Source organism: Alosa alosa, chromosome 5, assembly GCF_017589495.1.
Source record: "Alosa alosa isolate M-15738 ecotype Scorff River chromosome 5, AALO_Geno_1.1, whole genome shotgun sequence".
Taxonomy (NCBI): Eukaryota; Metazoa; Chordata; class Actinopteri; order Clupeiformes; family Clupeidae; genus Alosa; species Alosa alosa.
Genome location: NC_063193.1, coordinates 2,895,322 through 2,913,469, shown reverse-complemented (window position 1 = coordinate 2,913,469; position 18,148 = coordinate 2,895,322). Strand labels below are relative to the sequence as shown.

Here is an 18,148-nt window from a genome sequence, read left to right as displayed (position 1 = left end):
TAAGGTAAACATCATATCAAGATAATATTTATTTTAGGCTAATATCAATTTTACTAAATAAAAATATATACTTTTGTGCTTTTTTTTTACCGTATTAGGTGAATGAACTTTAAACAAGAATCTATCAATAGAACACTTTTCACAACTAAGAAAATTCACTTCTTTCATTTCACATTTCACTTCAGTTCAATCAGACAGGCTCTCCCTTACATTACGTAGGCCTACCCCCCCCGCCAGTAGGGGAAGACAGCCTCTGCTTTCAGGTGATCGAAGTCTTGTCCTGACTTCCGTGAACGGGCTCTGTTTGAATTCGTGATTCCGTTAACACCGCTGGAAGAAGAAGTCTTGGAATGGATTACACTTTCGTCTTGAATTGATCTCACGAAAAGTAAGTAAAATATGTTACAGTTTCATGATGTAGGCCTAGTGGTTGTAATGCAAGGTTTTGAGGTTTAACCTTAAGTCCGTTCACTTGTAGGGCTTTGTTATATTCCGATTCTGCCAAGTTTGTAATTTACCAGAGGACATTGCTCGTTCGTCTTTGTTTGCTGCTGTTCTCAACGTGTTATGTTTTGCAGCATTGTATGTTTTGTGTCATCGTGTTAACCTGCTCGCGTTGATGTTACAAATAATAGCACTAGGCTACCGTTTCTTTTAATTAGTTTTAGTGTACAGTCAGTCCTTTTAGGCAAGTCACTCGGCAGCAGTGGTGTAGTCTAGTAGGCTAGTGGATATAGGTATGTAGCTGGATCTAGGCTACTGTGTTGTAGGCTAGTAGTTAGCTGTAGTGGGTAGGCTATACTGTGATCAACCCCAAATGTATCCTAGTCTATTTTAAGTGGATATACTGAGATGGTGATGCTTTTTAAGTGGGTATAACCTACTGAACAGTCCTGCATATGTAGGCTACACTAGAGCCATAGAGATTGCTGTAGAGAAAATGTACACTGTCGGCGGCCATCTTGTAACAGTTTTTCGGATAGACGATTCAAGTGAATAGACCTCTGAATTTTGCCTTCAAAAAGCTGAGATCCGGTAGCCTATCTTGCAATTTTTGCTATGGGAAAATAACATGGGGAGAGAATTATTGCACTCTCCTGGGGACGAAGTCTGAAATGCAGACATTTTGCTCAACACTTTTGTCCTCTGCCTTCGAGTGGTAGGCTAACTGTGATCTTCGGTAGGCCTACGTTAAGACAGCAACTTAGATTTTTGCTACCCCAGACCTAACTTGCAATGTAACTTGTCAAAGGTAGTTAATTAATTAACACCCTGATCTCCTTATAGGCAAAGATGGCAGTTTTTGGTTCCTTTTTGTAGTCGGAACTTCAGAGGTCTGTTGGGAAGCATACAGGAAGGGGCGGAATGTGTGTAGTTGGCTATACACAGCTGCCATACTGGCTTTACAAACTAAGCCCATGCATTTCTATGGATGCTGTGTTTCCCCATTAGAAATTCTCTGGGCTACAATACAAAAACCAAGTCAAAAGCTGGGCCAAATATCCAGTCAAGAAAATCTGGTTGTGTACAGGTGACTGATTGCTGCAATACTATCAATAATAGTTTTCTCTGTATGGAAATACTACTTTGTTCTACTACTGGCTCACAAAAACGTTGTTCTCTTAACGTAGATTCATACACCAAAGCTATGGAAAAATGTCAGCGGCTGATGGACACTTCTTGCATTGAGGCGGAAGAAGATGCGAGCGTCCACAAAAGTCAGTGCAGGGTCACGTGATGGTAAGACCTCTTAAATACAGACTACATTATTTACACAATTCAAATATTCTTTTTGCAATCAGTGCAGATTGTATGGTCTTTTATTTCAGATGAATCCGTTCCGCAAGCAAGAAAGCCTTCCAGGATGGTGCGTGTGCCTGGAAGCCCTGTCTGTAAGTTAACATTTATACATGTATTTAAGAAACCAGTTGAGTCATATTTCCTACCATGGAACTTCTGACATTCATGTTTATTAACCTGGTGCATATCATGTGGCTGTTCTGATGTATTTGTCTCTTCCTGCCTTTTTTTAGGTCAGCAGATGTCACTGCCTCCACCACCTGCATGTGAGTTTTTTCTTTTTCTTTTTAGCGATTGTTTAATGTAACAGCATAGGTTTATCTTTTGCAAAGGTCATGTGCAAGAAACCTACCATAAATGAACTGACCAATATTCAATTTCTTTTTAGATGAGTCAACACCACACAGGCAACCAGCTCATTGCCCAGAGCTGGATGGGTCTATTATAACGCCTGCCACTTCATCTTGGGACCCAGTTGAAGGTACAGTGTCTTTGAATTTTCCATTTCCAAGTAAATACAATTTCATGACCAGGAACTTGAGAGTAACTAACTTTTTTTTTGTTGTAAACAGCACAAGTGACTCATCACACAGAGGGAGGTGGCTTGGCCATGGAGACAGAAATAAGAGGTAAGAAGACTCACTTAATTTGTTTACATATGCAAGTATATAATGCATTTAACAACTAAAACTAACACCATCCATTTTTCCATAGCAATAAGGACAACCATTACCGCATGGCACAGCGAATGGATGCATTTGAGGAGAAGATGGATGAGCTGCTCATGCTCTTAAGGAGCTCCCAGTCACCTCCCTCTGCTCCAGTTGATGACGTATTGCTGTCGTCCTGCTCAACAGTCACTGAGCTGCAGGAGAGGAGGAACAAAATGCCCTCCCTCCAGGACTTGTACTCTGGGACCTAAGCGGGCAGAGACCATCACCAAAGACTCCACATATCCTGCACACACACTCTTTAACTTCCTCCCCTCTGGCAGGCGCTACAGATCCCTGCACACAAAAACAACCAGACACAAGAACAACTCTCTTCCCACTGCCATCACTCTCCTGAACTGCAGATAAGTGGGGTCATCCCCACTTTGACCATTCACCTGCACATTACATACTTTATCATTCCAATATGTGTCTTGCACACTACATTTGCACTATTACTTTGCACTCTACATCACACTCCATGTGTACTTATATTGGTATTATGTCTTATTTCTATAGTTGTTTTATATATTATTGTGTTGGTATCTGCCATAATGTATATTGTCTCTATTGTACAGTATGTCTGTCCATTTGTTGACTGTATAGAGCACCTAACAAAGTCAAATTCCTTGTGTTAGTATATTTGGGTAACATGGAGTCTGATGTTTATATATATTTTTAGACCTTTTGTATTTTGATTATTTTATATTAAAGTTATAAATCCCATCAATTTTGCCTGTTCATTAATTCCTGCAAATGTAGTTTAATAATGCATTCCTGCTCATGCAGTTTAAAGTAATAATAAAATTGGTATGCAAATTGCAATGTTAGGGGAAGGTTCCTTAAAGGTTACAACGTTTAGGGAAGGGAATGTTCCCTAAATGTTGCAACGGTTAGGGGAAGGTTCTCTAAAGGTTGCAACGGTTAGGGGAAGGTTCGCTAAAGGTTGCAACCTTTAGATAACGTTAGGGGAACGTTTGGGAACCAAAAACTATGGTTCCCAGAACGTTTTGGGAACCATAAATTGTTAGCTGGGAAATATATTGTGTTTTAGTGACCTTGTTTCTATGAACATGAATTGTTGTTTATAGGCAACATCAACTTAATGAGGATATACAGGACTCTTTATGGCTCGACTAAGTACTTTTGAACTAGCTAGACAGTCGCTTTAATTCACGTTTATTTCTCAATGATCTTCTGCCTGCTCCGCTATGACTAGTGCTGTACCTACGGCTGGGCCCTCTCACAGTTTTTAAATGGTCAGTAGTGGGAACTACTGTTGCCTTCATGATTTCCTTTTAAAACTTTCTTATAAGGAGATATCAATTATCAACAATCACAAGCCAGCTGGAACCTGCTCTCTCTCCCTCTCGTGAGTGCAGACGCGTTCCCAATTAAATGGATTGCATAATGTTCACGTTAGATCTGCTGCAAAGGAGATAACTGTTAACTTAGTTTAACATGATGTTATCTCTATTTAACATGATGTTTTGACATTGACATTGTAGACGTTATCTAAGGAGAGTGAAAAGCCGTTTGCAGTAAAGCTAACCAACGTCGTCTCTATCGCAGGAAAAAAAATAGCGAGCAGCCTGATAACTAAATGAAATGCTCGGCGGGCCGGATGAAAGTGCTTGGCGGGCGCGGGCCGCAGTTTGCCCACCCCTGCTCTAGACACTGGAGTAAAATGGTTAGCAAACCGTCCATGCCCCATGAATACTTCACTGTTTCAAGGACAAAATCAAGAGCGTCCAAAGGGGTGAAAAACACTTTAAATCCGGTCACATTGACTGTTGTGTGTCCGAGGGTCAGCTTGTACTGTACGAGTCATATAATCAATAATTAGCCTAGAAATACTTCTTCGTACATTTAATGAACATTTTGTGTAATAATTCACAGCAAGTTAATAAACTGAATATGGTGGTCTAAGAGCAGACCATGCATAGGTCCATGCATCAGGATCAGTCAGATATGAAGCACTGCACCATGTTGCTAACCGCTTTCACACACACACGATATAAAATACACGATGGTAAATATAAAATTCAATACCTAAACACTATTATTTACACGATTATACTGAAGGGATTTATTTTCTGTTCATTGCTTTTTGTGAGAGTGTTTACTTATCTCAGTAAGGAAAATAAATCAAGAGCCTATGTTGAGTACAAAAATGTCTTCTGAAGGCATAAACAGAGCCCAGCCAAAAACTCCAATAAAATTTGTATCAATTTTGAGGGACAGCTATGACCATGCAGAATTATCCAGACCAAACGTGACGATTTTGCTACATACTATTCCTATTTATGTTACAGCATGCAACATTTGAGCCTCCTACATGGTTTAATTCTTGCGCTGTGGGCTTGTGAACTTTGACAAAAAAAAGAGGCCGAAAAAAATCGACACCCCCCTCCCCCTGTAAAACTGTCTGTATCTTGGAAAGTATTGATCTTACATAAGAGTAATTTTACAGTGTGTCTCCTGGGTAACATAGGTACAGCTGGTAATTTTTTCAGAATTTTTTGAGACCTAACTGCGTGGGCCCTGGTTGAACTGACGTGGAATGACCCTACTTCCTCTTTTACCCTGTGATATTATCACAGTCCGAAGACGAACACAAACAGGAGTTGCGATCTCAACTGTGTTAAAGGGAATCCCTTTAAACACCAGAGTAGTCACAAAACGCATACCTCCTCTTTTACCCTGTGAAATCCTCACAGTCCGAAGACGAGCGCACCCACACCTACAGGAGTAGCGATCTCTACTGTGTTACGGGAGCCCCGTAGACACAGAGTGGTCACAAAACGCAACAGTGCAAACAATCAGAGTTTTGGTTGATTTGACCATCAGTTAACTTTGAAACAGGCATTTTGCTTTGGATAGACAATAGCAATACATCATAGGAGTGATTAACGTAAAAAAAATCTAGACTGGAGTAACTCAACAATTGACAGCTCCGATATGTTCAGTGTTCTAAAGATGTCAAAAAGTCCGCTATAGTTGCCAAATTCATAGCCAAGGAGCCAGAAGTGCATGGATGGCTATGAAGTCTACTTTAATTATACAACTAAACACGACAAAATACATTTATAGCCAGCTCCTTACTGTGATCTCGATGGCGATGCAGCGTTTGCACCTCCAACAGCATGACGTACCTGGTTACCTCCCAAAAACGCCCTCAAACTCCCACAAATACCCGTATGTTTGTGTGAAATAAAAGCGAGAAGTATGTTCAATAAATCCTTACTAACAACTTAAACGGCTTAAAACAGTCATTCAGTGACAAGAACACCAAAAATTCTATCTCACTAAAAATAGCCGAAATTCCTATCACTATACTGGTTTTATTTCCTATAGGCCTGTAACTTTAAGAAGGTGAGGCGTGGCCCGGTAGGTACACCTATGTTTCCGGGAGCGCGTGCGAGAGTAAACAGGTATGGGAGAAAAATCTCATTCGGTTGGTTTTGTTGAAACCAAGCATCGCTAAAGCACAGTTTCGCACACAGATCGAAGTCAAACTATTGACATGAGTTTATCACTCCCTGACGTTTGTTCATTCGGAATTTAACAGTTTACCTAGATCATCCAGTGGTGAAGTCTACGTGTAGAGATTCTCTAATGATCGCCGTGGGAGCTTTTGTTCTGTTTCTAAAGAGGACCAAACCAAGATAGCCTACGAATCCAACAATGAGATTAGCTGTTATATTTTTATATTTTGCATCTTCGTGTCAAACAGGTAGGCCGAGATGTTACACTTTACGCTTTTTACGCACGTTTTGAATTCAATTGGTCAAACCTTGAAATGATCTTTCGATTTATCATTCATTAGGCCTATTCGATCACATTTAACTTAGTCATGACCTTGATTGCTGACGTTTAGCCTTCACCATACTCCATTTCTGTCTTTCGTTTCTGACTTTATCTCTCTCTCCTCCCGAAAGTTTTATTTGTCAAAGGTGGTGCAGGTGTTGGGCGAGCACCTGCAAGTGTTTTTGGAGAACTGGGTCAGAATGTTACACTTCCTTGCCATGACCTGGCTGCCAACGTTACTCCAGCGCTGACACAGTGGTTCAAAGATGGTACCAATTTGATCAAACGTAACCACTCTTCAGAACTTAAACCTGTACCAGGCCACTTAACCATATTGGACAATGGGAGCCTGGTTATCGTTGGGTTAATGACTATTGATGACGGATTATATGAGTGTCAATGCTCGTCAAAGGACATAAGCAAGGTTCACAATCATACAGGGGTGATTCTGCAGATTGTCAGTAAGTTTCATATACATTCCCTCTGATAATATAGAATTGTATAATTCATATTAGGAGTGTTGCTTTACAAAAATGTATTGCTGAAAGAGCAGAAACTCTAACAGTAAACAGATTTGACATGTCACACCTGTAATCCAATCTGAAACTGGTTCTTCTGGATTGTTTGTAGTTTTAACCCCTGGCAGTGTTGATTGTTCTCATTCAAAGAGCGCGTGTGAAACTAACTGAGATTGGGATGGGAGAAAACTGCTGATGACTTTGGGTTAACAGTTTGAACTGTAACCACATTGTGTCAAAATTGCTTCCTCTTTAATCTGTGATACGTTTGTATTTGTTTGCTGCATTTAATTTGATGTGAAAATGAATTGACAAATACAAATTTATTTACCAGAAGAACATTCAACAAACTTTTGACCAAGTATATAAAATGAATACCAGAATGTTGTATGAATAATTCATTCTAAGGAACTGTACAGGTTGTAATCTATCTATGCAGTAGGTATGCAAGGGTTGTGGTACATATTTAACTAGTGCATTGTTCATATGGTCAATACATTTCACAGTTTAACTGTTGTGCATTGTTGTCAATTCAGGCAGTCCAGATGATGTGACCCTGGATATCTCACCTGCACAAAAACTCCCAAATGGAACCCTGTATGTCCCAAACGGCACCACTGTTCATTTCAAGTGCACAACACCCTCCGTGTCCTACCCATCACAGACGTTATCTTGGATATTGGAATGGGCCAACTCAAGCAGGAGCACTTTAGTTTCTGGCAATGGGACTCTGGTACAGTTTGAGGACCTGAACATTTCGCCGACATATCAGGGAGAACACATGTGTTTAGTAGAGAATACGTTATCTAAGAAGCAAATGGGCAAGACTCTACAGCTGTTGGTGTATTGTAGGTGTTCATCTTTGTGTTTTCACTCTTCCTTACATGTCTGATTTTATAATCTTTTATAAAAGTTAAAGTTTTATATATTTAGATCACATTCACTGTAAACTACATGGCAAATGACCCATCCAGTGTTCTTTGTGTAACAAGTTTGGAAAGTTCATCAGTGTGTGTGTGTGTTTTCCCCATCTCTGTTTTTTTTCTCCCTGCATAGATCCACCTGAACGTAACCCACAATGCAGTTGGAGAGAACAGAATGACTCCTCCATCATTACTTTTATCTGCAGCTGGCTGGGGGGTTACCCTGCGCCCACCTTACAGTGGGAAGACTTGGCCTCCGGTGGGGGGGCAGTGTTCAACTCTACAGATGACACGGTGGAGGTGACACTGAACAGGAGTCTACTGAGTGATGGTCAGGAACTTAGGTGCCAAGGGAAGCACGTTGTCATGAGTGATGGTGAAGAAAAGTTCTGCCACTTAACCCTGAGTAAGTCAAAAGGATGTCAAGGTTTCATCTTGTTTTCCATCATGTTATGAGAGACATAACATCTAATGTTTCACTTTCACTGTACTGTTTGTACATGGGCTTTTGTTACCTGTATGAAATAGCAGGGCTTAAAGTTCTCAGCACTGTGCCTGAATGCATGTGCCGGTCGGCCGTTGAAAATAGATCACTATATATAACAGCTTTGGACATTTCTGATGACTTAAGGCTCTGTTTTTATAATGGACAAGTAACATTAACACCAAATTCTCTCCCTTAAAATCATACGTTAATAATGAATATGCAGTGGCTGAAAGTCATTGAATATGTTGTTGCATTGATCCACATGAAATTAACCAGATTTGCTCTTATTTGCTTTAGGATTTGTTTTACATGCACTGCTAAGTTTTAATGTAGTTTTAAACTCTTAAACATAATTATATGATTTCCCAGAGACTCCGTACCCTGAGGGCGAACCACTGGTAACGGTAGTGGAAGGAAGCAATGTGACACTGACCTGCACCGAGAAGCAGTCTGTCCCTCCTGCCAAAACCATATGGCAGAGAACTGTTGCACACCTAGATGTTAAGCCCAGCGCCAAGTATGTTATTTCTGACCTGGGGCCCACGTTTAGTCTAACCATAGTGAACATCACTAAAGAGGACGAGGGCACTTACTTCTGCAGGAGTGAGAATCCAGTGGCTGCCCGCGAGTTAGAGATCTACCTTACAGTCAAGTGTGAGTATACTCGGTGGGGCTAAATCTACATTTGAGCTGCAGATGTACTGTAAAGGGAGTCCCATGATATTATTTAGAAACAACCAATATGACTATGATGGTCACCTATGTGTTTTTTAAAGTAGGGTTCCATCTTGCATATGGAGAAAAAAACTGTTAAATACTGTTTTTGAAACAATAGTGTTGTAGGAAACATAATTATCGCCCCAGAAAGAATATTGTTATGCACTTTTAGTGTGCCGAGTATCTGAAGTGTCTGATGTAAACTTCACCATGACCACAGAAGTGATCTTTTGTTTTATCTCTGTTTCTAAAACAGCCTCAGTGTCCTACACAGGTGGGATTGTTGGCATGTTCTTATCTATTCTGATTCTCGGAGTTGGGATTTGCATCGGAATGGCTGCATACTCAAACCGCCACAGAATTTGCTTGGGTAGGAAACTTAAATGTTGCTGCTGCTTCTGCCAATGTCTAATGCTCGTCTGCCTCAAATAATCCAAGATTTTTACTCTTATACAGTTGTAATGAGATATAACAGTAAAAGAGTCTGAAAAATATTAATACATATGTATGTAATGTAAATACCATACCATAGTTTGGTAAATACCTAAACTTTATTGAGCTGACACATTCTAACACTGTAACACTAACAATGTTTTGTGTTTATATTTAACATTTATTTTATTCTCTCAATTCTAGGCTACCGGTTTGGGTGAGTACTTAACATACCACATATTTCTTTGTTGTCATGGGAGGCATAACATAACAACATATCTATCCAGTGAAAAATGTAACTGTTTAGTTTTTGTTGAAAAGGGTGTCCGATGAATAACATAAAGATTAAGACGAGCTATGAAATATCCAGGTGCAGAAATGATTACATCCACACTGGCCAAGCAATTGTCTACAGACGGATGGACGTACAGAATCATAGTGGGATTTAATGCAGTCTATGGTCTTTTCAAGTAGCCTAGCTGTTCTGATTGTCCATTCCAATTTCTAATGTAAGGTTGTATAAGGACATTAATAGTGGTTAAACATCTGAAGTTTGTCCAATAACAGGGTTTATTCTACTGGCACCCCTTGCTGACCATTGTCCAAATAGCTGCAGTTCTTCTTCTTTATCAGTGCATGGTCCAGAATGTACATTCTGCATAATAACTCAAATGTTCTGTGTAAGTTTTATGACAGAGGAGAGGAATGATGTACTAAATCTGGTGGATTCAGAGGATGAAGAGATATTTCAGGATGCAGTGCCTCAGTTGCCAGTCTTGTCAAATGGACACTCCACAACACTAGTGGAGATTCATCGGATCCCATCCAGTAAGTCCTGACCACTTAAGTCCAGCTGGTATCCCACCATGATGAAATCATCATTTAGTAGGCTATATCATGTATTCTGAACTGCCCATCTCAGGGCAAAAACAATGGACAGTGTCTGTCAGTTGATTCATACATTGTAATGTAGACGTCACATTTCAGAACCAATGAGGGAACTGTGGTCGAAGGAAATCGGAAAAACACAATTAGTAGTACTAGTGCTGAAAGATAGTCAGAGGCTACAGTGCTGTCTCGGACTGCTATACTCATCAGCATGCTAAACAGTCTATCAAACCCTGTGCTACAGAGGGTTCAGGCTGAGCTAAGGACCTTCTTGTCCAGACCATCTTTGACAAACTGTCCATTGTTATATCACCCAACAGCCTACAGTAGTCAGTTCTGCTGTAGCTTACCACTTGAGTTGATTAGCTTCTACGGTGGCGATCACTAATCCTAGCCATTCATTGTGACACCACTCTTACCTAAGACTACTCTGGTCAATAAGTACATAGAAAGGTTATGCGGATCAGAGCGTAACAATTTATTTGTCAGGTCCAACTTACTCATAACAACACATAGAAGTCCATATAAGATGAATACTGTGAAGTTTACAAAACAGGCTAAAGGAATACTTACCGTAATCAGAATGAAGATACCCGGCTCAGAAGAGGACTACACACCAAAGTGGTGTGGGAGGCTCTGGCTACAGAGTAACTCCTCGAACATTGTGCCAACTTCCCTTAAATAGGCTACCCAGTTTGTGATTGGTTACGTTGATAGGGATCACATGGTAAGTTGTTGATGAGACTGAGACCATTGTTGTAGTGAGACCATTGGAGTGAATCAATCAAGACATGACAATGTATACATTTGATTAGATTTCCTGTTCCTATAACTTCTCCTGTGGACATGTGACAAGCATGTGACAGTAGGCGCACAATAGGTCCACACTTAGTAGCTGATCAAAAGTCCATATGATTGAAAGGATTATCATCAGCCTGGGAATTAGGATCCTTACAACACTGACTTGTTTTTAACTTACAGGTGATCATGAAGACCAAGAAAACACACAAGGATCTCAAGAAAACCGAGATGCTATTATTGTGGCAGAATAGAAGATTGAAGAGTTACATTATACATATTGTAAATATTTCCATGGACATTAATCCAATCTGAGGAGTTTGTGAATTGATTGCTATGGAACTTTAACCTTAATGTAGGCCTACTTTTTACATAAACTTTTCTTTTATGTAGACCTACGTTTTAATTATTTGAACAGCAGTAGCATATAGATGGGTGATATGAGTGTAGGGTGGAATCTCAGGAAGAAAGGTTTTTGTAAAAAAAAAAAAAAAAAAAAAAAAAAAAACATGTATTATGACAAAATAGTCTAGCATTGAGTATCCTGTTGCCTATCCAATATCAAAATATGGCCTACGAATTAGACTTGTCTAAGATGAAGAGAAACTATTATAATTTGGCACCACAGGTGGTTTTAATAGTATATGGGTGTTACGTAGTATTGAATGTTTGATATGTTTGAATGCATGTATATAATGATATGTATATATTTTGTTTTGTAGTCAGTGTTACTATTAGGATTGCAGTAGTTTGTGGCATGGTAAGTAAAGTTGTAGGCTATTAACAGCAGAGACTTTCTAATGAGGAGATACAGCACTCAAAAGATCTCCCGTAGAAATGTATGGGGTTAGTTTGTAATGCAAACAAGGCAGTCGTCTACACTTCTGCCCCTTCCGCCGCCAAAACTTGACATGTGAATACATCGTGCCAATCATGTGTTGGGATCTCGCAGCTGGAGTGAGGTTGATGTGTCGTGATTCATGAAGCGCACACGCAGTTCTGCCTGAAATAGATAGCCCGATAAGTGCCCAAAAAGCGTGACAATATGGCCGCCGAGTGGAGGGACTTGCCTAAAAGGACTATGTTAATAGTCTATGGGCCCAGACCAAAAAAAAACCTACTTAGATCAAGACAAATGAGTTGCTTCTTAAGGATTTACCAAGAATAAATAACCTATTCAGTAAGAATAACATATTGTTGAATGAATAAATAAATAAATGTACTTAAACCTAATAAATGTATAATGACACTTAAAGGAACCGTATGTAAGAAATGTATTTCAATTAATCATAAAATGGCCCTGATATGTCACTAGACATTAAGAAATCATGTTCATTTCAAATACTTATATCACTGACAACAGTAGTCCGGCCAGGATATTGTTATTTCAAAAGTGAAGTTGCAGCCCTCAACTGATGTTGATGTTGTGTTTTGTAATGTCATGTTGTGTTTTGGCCTGATGCGCCACCCTCCACCTATCTACTAATCACAAAGTCAGTAGTGTTTTGGCATCCGGGTTGGCAACTTCGAGTCAGGGGGGAGGGGGAGGGGATACACCGCTCTACAGTAATTTGAAAGTGATTGCAGTACCAGTTTTGGCCACAATCTTACATATGGTTCCTTTAATAGAGACACCAGGAACATGTGACAGGCTACTCACATACAAACACAAAACACCTGCATCAGACGCCTTCATAGTCTGACACTCACACGCAGTTTCGTGCTTGTGTTCATTATTTTGTTCATTAGAAAAAATGAAGAAAATAATATTTAAATAAATTAAAAAAGTGTTTCTTTAATGTAGGCTATATGGAATGATATTCTTTGATGTAGCCCATCAGTAGGCTAAATTTCAAAAGAGAAAAGCACCATGGAGGAGATCCGAAACAAAGGCTTACTTCTAAATTGAGGTGTATTCCATCCAAATGCCAGTAGGCCTATCTATAGGCTACTTGAGGCAATTAACCTTAACTTACGATGACGAGGTAGCCTATGAAATCAAGTCAATTTCAAACAAATTTAAAAATGCCAACAATGCAGTGGGGTATACTATATGAATCTCGATTAGTGGGTTAGCAAGGTATGTTGCGCTCAAAGCCAGGGTATGAACATCAAGTAATGTTGCTTGCTTCACTGCTTCTAAAGAGCTTGTGCTTAGGGACCTTGAACAGAGCTGCTACGTAAGAAGAGGTGCTGGTATCATTGATGCTTTTAAGTCAGTACTGTCACAGAACCTGTCTTCTGCAGACCAAAATCAACGTCCAGGAGCACTTCTCTCAACTTGGTGCCTGCCTCTCTCATTATGTCCTGATTCTTCAGCTTGGTGGCAAGTCAGTAGCGTTAATATCAGATGAGAAAAAAATGTCAGATTCATTCATCCTACTGTTGGGAGCGATTGTGACCAATTCTCCATAGTGATCAAAGATCAGCTTTTTCATATCACGGGTCTGGAAGGTACTTGTAAGCACCACAAGCAAACAGCACTTGCTTAATGTTGGTATGGCTGGTTTCTTTAGTACTTTGGCTTTGATGCCACGTTCATATTTTGCATGCAGTTCTGGCGACAGAGATTGTGGCAAAATAAATCTGCTGATATGACTGATTTAATAGAGCTATCTTCATCGTCCCTCAGTCGATCTGCAATTTGTGTGAAAACTACATCTTGGTTATGCTTTGCTGCAACAATGAGTTTCTTCGCACTATCATACGCACAAATTCTGTACTTGTCACAACATTTTTTGTGTTCCATATATCCACAGGGCAATGTTCTTGCATCCTTGTCAGAACTTGGAGGTGCACAAGGTGTAACACTTCTTCGTAAGGTTGTTGTGAATTTAACACTTGTAGAAGCCTCATCTTCTGTCTCACACACCTTACACTCTAAAAAATGCTGGGTTATTTTCTCAACCCAAACGCTGAGTTAAAACTGTTGGGTCATTGTGTGGGGTTGTTTTTACTCATGTTGGGTTATTTTCTGTAACCCAGCTTGTTGGGTTGATGGTTTAGGACAGCGCCCCTCATCTCCCCCACCTGACGTGAGCACACTACTCAGCACCAGGGTAACTTTAACACAGCTGCATAGTTATTTGAGAGTTCGGGGGAAATCGTTATTCTTTCAACTGTCCATGCAGTCCAGCAGCTTTCAACATGCAGTGGAAATCAGGCGATTTTGGAAAGTATGTATCTGCTTTTAACTTTATTATTATTATTCAGACGGATTTTCGTGATATGAATGGATATTCTGCCTGCCAATTTCGTTCAGCCTAAGCAGGTTAAGAATTGTGACATTCAAGCCAGCTAACGTTAGCTAACATTAATTTACAGTCTTACAATTACTGCTCATGTTAATGTTAAATCTACACAAAGACAGACTCTTAAAAACATAGTTCTGTGTTGACTGGGTATGAACTGCTGAACAGAAACAAAACAAACTTTTACAAAGAACTAAAATTAGCATACCAACAGCTGGCTAGGTTAACGTTAGCAGACGGTATGCTACCTTCTAGCTCTAACAAATGCTTCGTGTTAGTGCAGCATGTGTGTCAGCTAATGTATACAGTCGAAGTAGTCTCTTTACGTACGGTAATCATCATGCCAAACAACATATTAATTCATTCAGGGTAGCTTCATATTATAGCCATGTAACTTACTGGGTGGTTTTTGGTGGTAACATTAACGTTACAGACAACTTGAATTTAACTAACTGAATGTGTTAACATGAGCTAGCTAACGGTAGAACTATCACCGCCACTAACGTTAATATTACAGAACGATGTTTGTCAGTCTGTTGTTAAACAACTCCATGAGGTGGTCATGGTTTCCGAGTGTGTTGGCGCTAATATTTTGTCTCCGATTTTTAATGTTTGTCAACATCATTCACTGATCATGGTTCGTGGAAAGTCTTGATCTAAAGTTCTGTCAATAGCAGTGATTAATTTACTCTTTTTTTCTTTCTTTGATTGACAGGGCTGACCCCAAATGGACCGTGGAATCTAGCTGTCTTCATGGAAGTAACTTATCACATGCTGATGCTGCTTTTAGAGTAGGCTATCCATTCAAAAATAAAGTAAACTGTCAAATAAATAATTATGTCGAACTGTTTTATTTCATTGCATGGCTATTTGTTGCCCATTTTCTCTCAATGCAACCCAAATACTGGGTTTAGAAAACCCGACAACTGGTTATTTTAACTAGCAGTTCTGTTGATATAACCCAGTGGTTTGGGTTGAATCTATACCCAATATACTGGGTGAATTTTACTCAACATTTATATAGTTATAACCCAGCACATTGGTTACCTTTACCCAGTCTATTGTGCCAATTTAACTAACGTTGTGTTGATATAACCCAGTGTTTTGGGTTAGAATCATACCCAATCTGCTGGGTTTAATAATGTACCCAGACCATTGGGTTGGGATAACTCAATGTGGTGTTGGTCCAATAGTTAACCAGCGGCTGGGTTATATTTGGGTTATTTTTTAGAGTGTAGATTCTTCAATTCTTTTCTGCTCAATAGATGTCAGTTTACGAGAATGAGTATGACTTGTAGCATTTGTTGGTATTATAGTAAACAAACATGCTATTATCATTAGCCATATCATCATCCCCATCAGAGTTTTGATACGATTTGTAATCACATCATCATGGATTTTAGCAGCTTGTTTGACTTGTTTCACTTGTTACAGGCAATTTATTATCTTCTTGACAGATGATGCATAACATTTGATTAAGATTGTCCTGACTTGCCATTGAAGCAAGCAAATTCAAGTAATGCACTGTTGATCAATTGGTGCAATGCCCAATAGTGAGATGAAAACTTTGGGAACCTTGGAAATCTTTTGATACTACTCCTGGTAAAATACAAGAAAAGTTAAACCTTGTCCTCTTATTTTCTGTGAAGTCTTATATATCCACAGGATGAACACAACACATCACATGTATCCCCTCCCTCTAGCCCACACACACATACACATCAGACACAAGGCAAAAAGCACCAGTTCCAGCCCATTTGTAGTGCTCTTGGCTACACCTCCCTTCTGTCTAGTTTTTCCATTGTTTTTTGACCATGGAAATTGCATTTGGAATAAAAGAGTTTTTGTATATATTTGTCCTTGCCATGTGTACTCTGTAGCGTCGCCCTATATGGGGAGCAGCTCAAATTCAGAATGGAGGGGGTGTGTGTGTCATCATCTAGTATGTTCATGGCTTTTCTGTGTACTGCAGTGCTGTATAGATTATCTGGTGTTTTTTGAGGTCGCCCTATGATTTTCCCTGCCATTTTAACAATTCTGGACAGCTTGTTCTTATTGTGTAAAGTCAAGTGACCATACCAGACAGAAATGTTATAGGTATGCGATCCACTAAACTGACATAATATATCCTCTCAGAAATATTACAGCTGACTCCAAATCCCTTCAATTTCCTAATTAAAAACTAGCTAGCCTTTTTGCTTATAGCATCAGCATTTTCAGTATAGTTCAACTTATCATTAATGTATATACATATGCCTTTAATAATTCAAATTTTTTTTTTTTCACAAACATTTCCAGTATTTCTGTCTATAGTGCCATGCTGTCCCAGGTAGAACACTACTATGAGTAAGATCAAGGGCGCGGGAAGGTGGGTGCTGAGGGTGCTGCAGCACCCCTTGCTTTTTGTCAATATAGGCCTACAAATTCGCAGTTTTGCATTATATTTGTTGTGTATCAAATAGGCAAATTAGCAAAAAGGTTATGGATAGCTTTGAATATAGCTATCTATAGATTAAACGTTATAGTCTAGCTATAGAAGTGAAAGATACGTGACTCGCTGAGGAGAGACGTTGCAACCAGGCTAGTTGACTTCGAGAAAAGAATATCAGGCCTAGGCTACAGAAAAGAATACAGGATTTTTTTCTCTCCCGGCAGTAAAGACAGCAGATTCAGTGTTTAAAATGTAAATGCAAACTAGATAGGCTAACTATGCATATGACCATCCAGAGCAGGCTGCTAATCTGTCAAAAATGATGAAGATCAAGATGGTTTTATTGTTGCTGTCATTATGACCACAAACACGAATTGATAACGAAACCATGGCGATCGTGGGTTATATCTTGCCTGCTTATTAGACCATGCACAGCCCTGTTAGAACTCCGTGTAGCAGGCATACGGCCAGTTTCCATATACCATCACCAACTAGTTTGCACTTTGGATGGATATATCGTTGGATTGTGAAAAGCCCAATTTCGAATACCAAACGACAACAGATGAGGTAGGATGCATATTTTGCAATTAGTCTTTGGCAAGCCCACGACCTCACGTAGGCCTACGGCTCAGTTTCTGTTAGTGTCAGGCAATGTGGCTGATCTAGCCCAAATCCACGAATTTCGTGTTGGTGAGACTTGTTGCCTATCAGTAGACATGTCATCTCGAGTTCCACGACAGCTTAGCTAGCTAGTGCCACCGAAATATGACACTGAAATCATTTCACTATTGGAGTCGCTCAGATAGAAACCGCTATAATTGGTGGTTAAGACACTTCAGCTGGAGACGCCATAAGATAGGCTACTCAGAAATTGTTTGCCATTGTAGGTTATTGCAGCCTAATTATATTTTCAAGCCAAACATTTCTGGTGTGGCTTTGACAATCAGAAAGCAATATACTGAAATAGTTGATGTAAAGTCAAGTGCGCTTCTAGGTCTGGTGTGTGTGCGCGCAGTTTTTATTGATGAGTCGGAGTGGCAAGTACTGCGCATAGTTGTAGTGGAATGTGGCTGTTCTCGCTCTTAGGTCTACTCATACACGGCGCTGAAATGGCGTATTTAGCTGTCTAAATTCGAATCATATCATGCTAGGGGAGAAATCGTCGGACATCCATTATTGTGTTATTCAGCACCCCTGGTCCAAAATATGTTCCCGCGCGCCTGAGTAAGATTGTTACAATTGTTACATTCTTAGTCTAGATGGAAATAGGGCTCCAGGCGCACCCCCCGGCTTTTTTTATGCCACCTGATTTTTTTAACATGTCTATTTTCAGAATCTGAAAGGCCAGGTACCAAGCTGAAATAATGTCCCAAAGGCTTCCTT

General features: G+C 39.7%; 1 protein-coding gene across 1 annotated transcript; it reads left to right on the top strand.

Moving 5' to 3' along the window:
* Window positions 1–5,757: 5,757 nt before the first annotated feature.
* On the top strand, window positions 5,758–11,475 carry vsig10 (V-set and immunoglobulin domain containing 10). The gene is made up of 9 exons (XM_048242753.1): window positions 5,758–6,246; window positions 6,452–6,781; window positions 7,375–7,686; window positions 7,895–8,167; window positions 8,618–8,902; window positions 9,222–9,335; window positions 9,602–9,614; window positions 10,083–10,225; window positions 11,267–11,475. Exons 1-9 carry the CDS (start codon window positions 6,198–6,200, stop codon window positions 11,335–11,337), a joined length of 1,590 nt encoding a protein of 529 aa, XP_048098710.1. The 5' UTR covers window positions 5,758–6,197; the 3' UTR covers window positions 11,338–11,475.
* The last annotated feature ends 6,673 nt before the right edge of the window (window positions 11,476–18,148 follow it).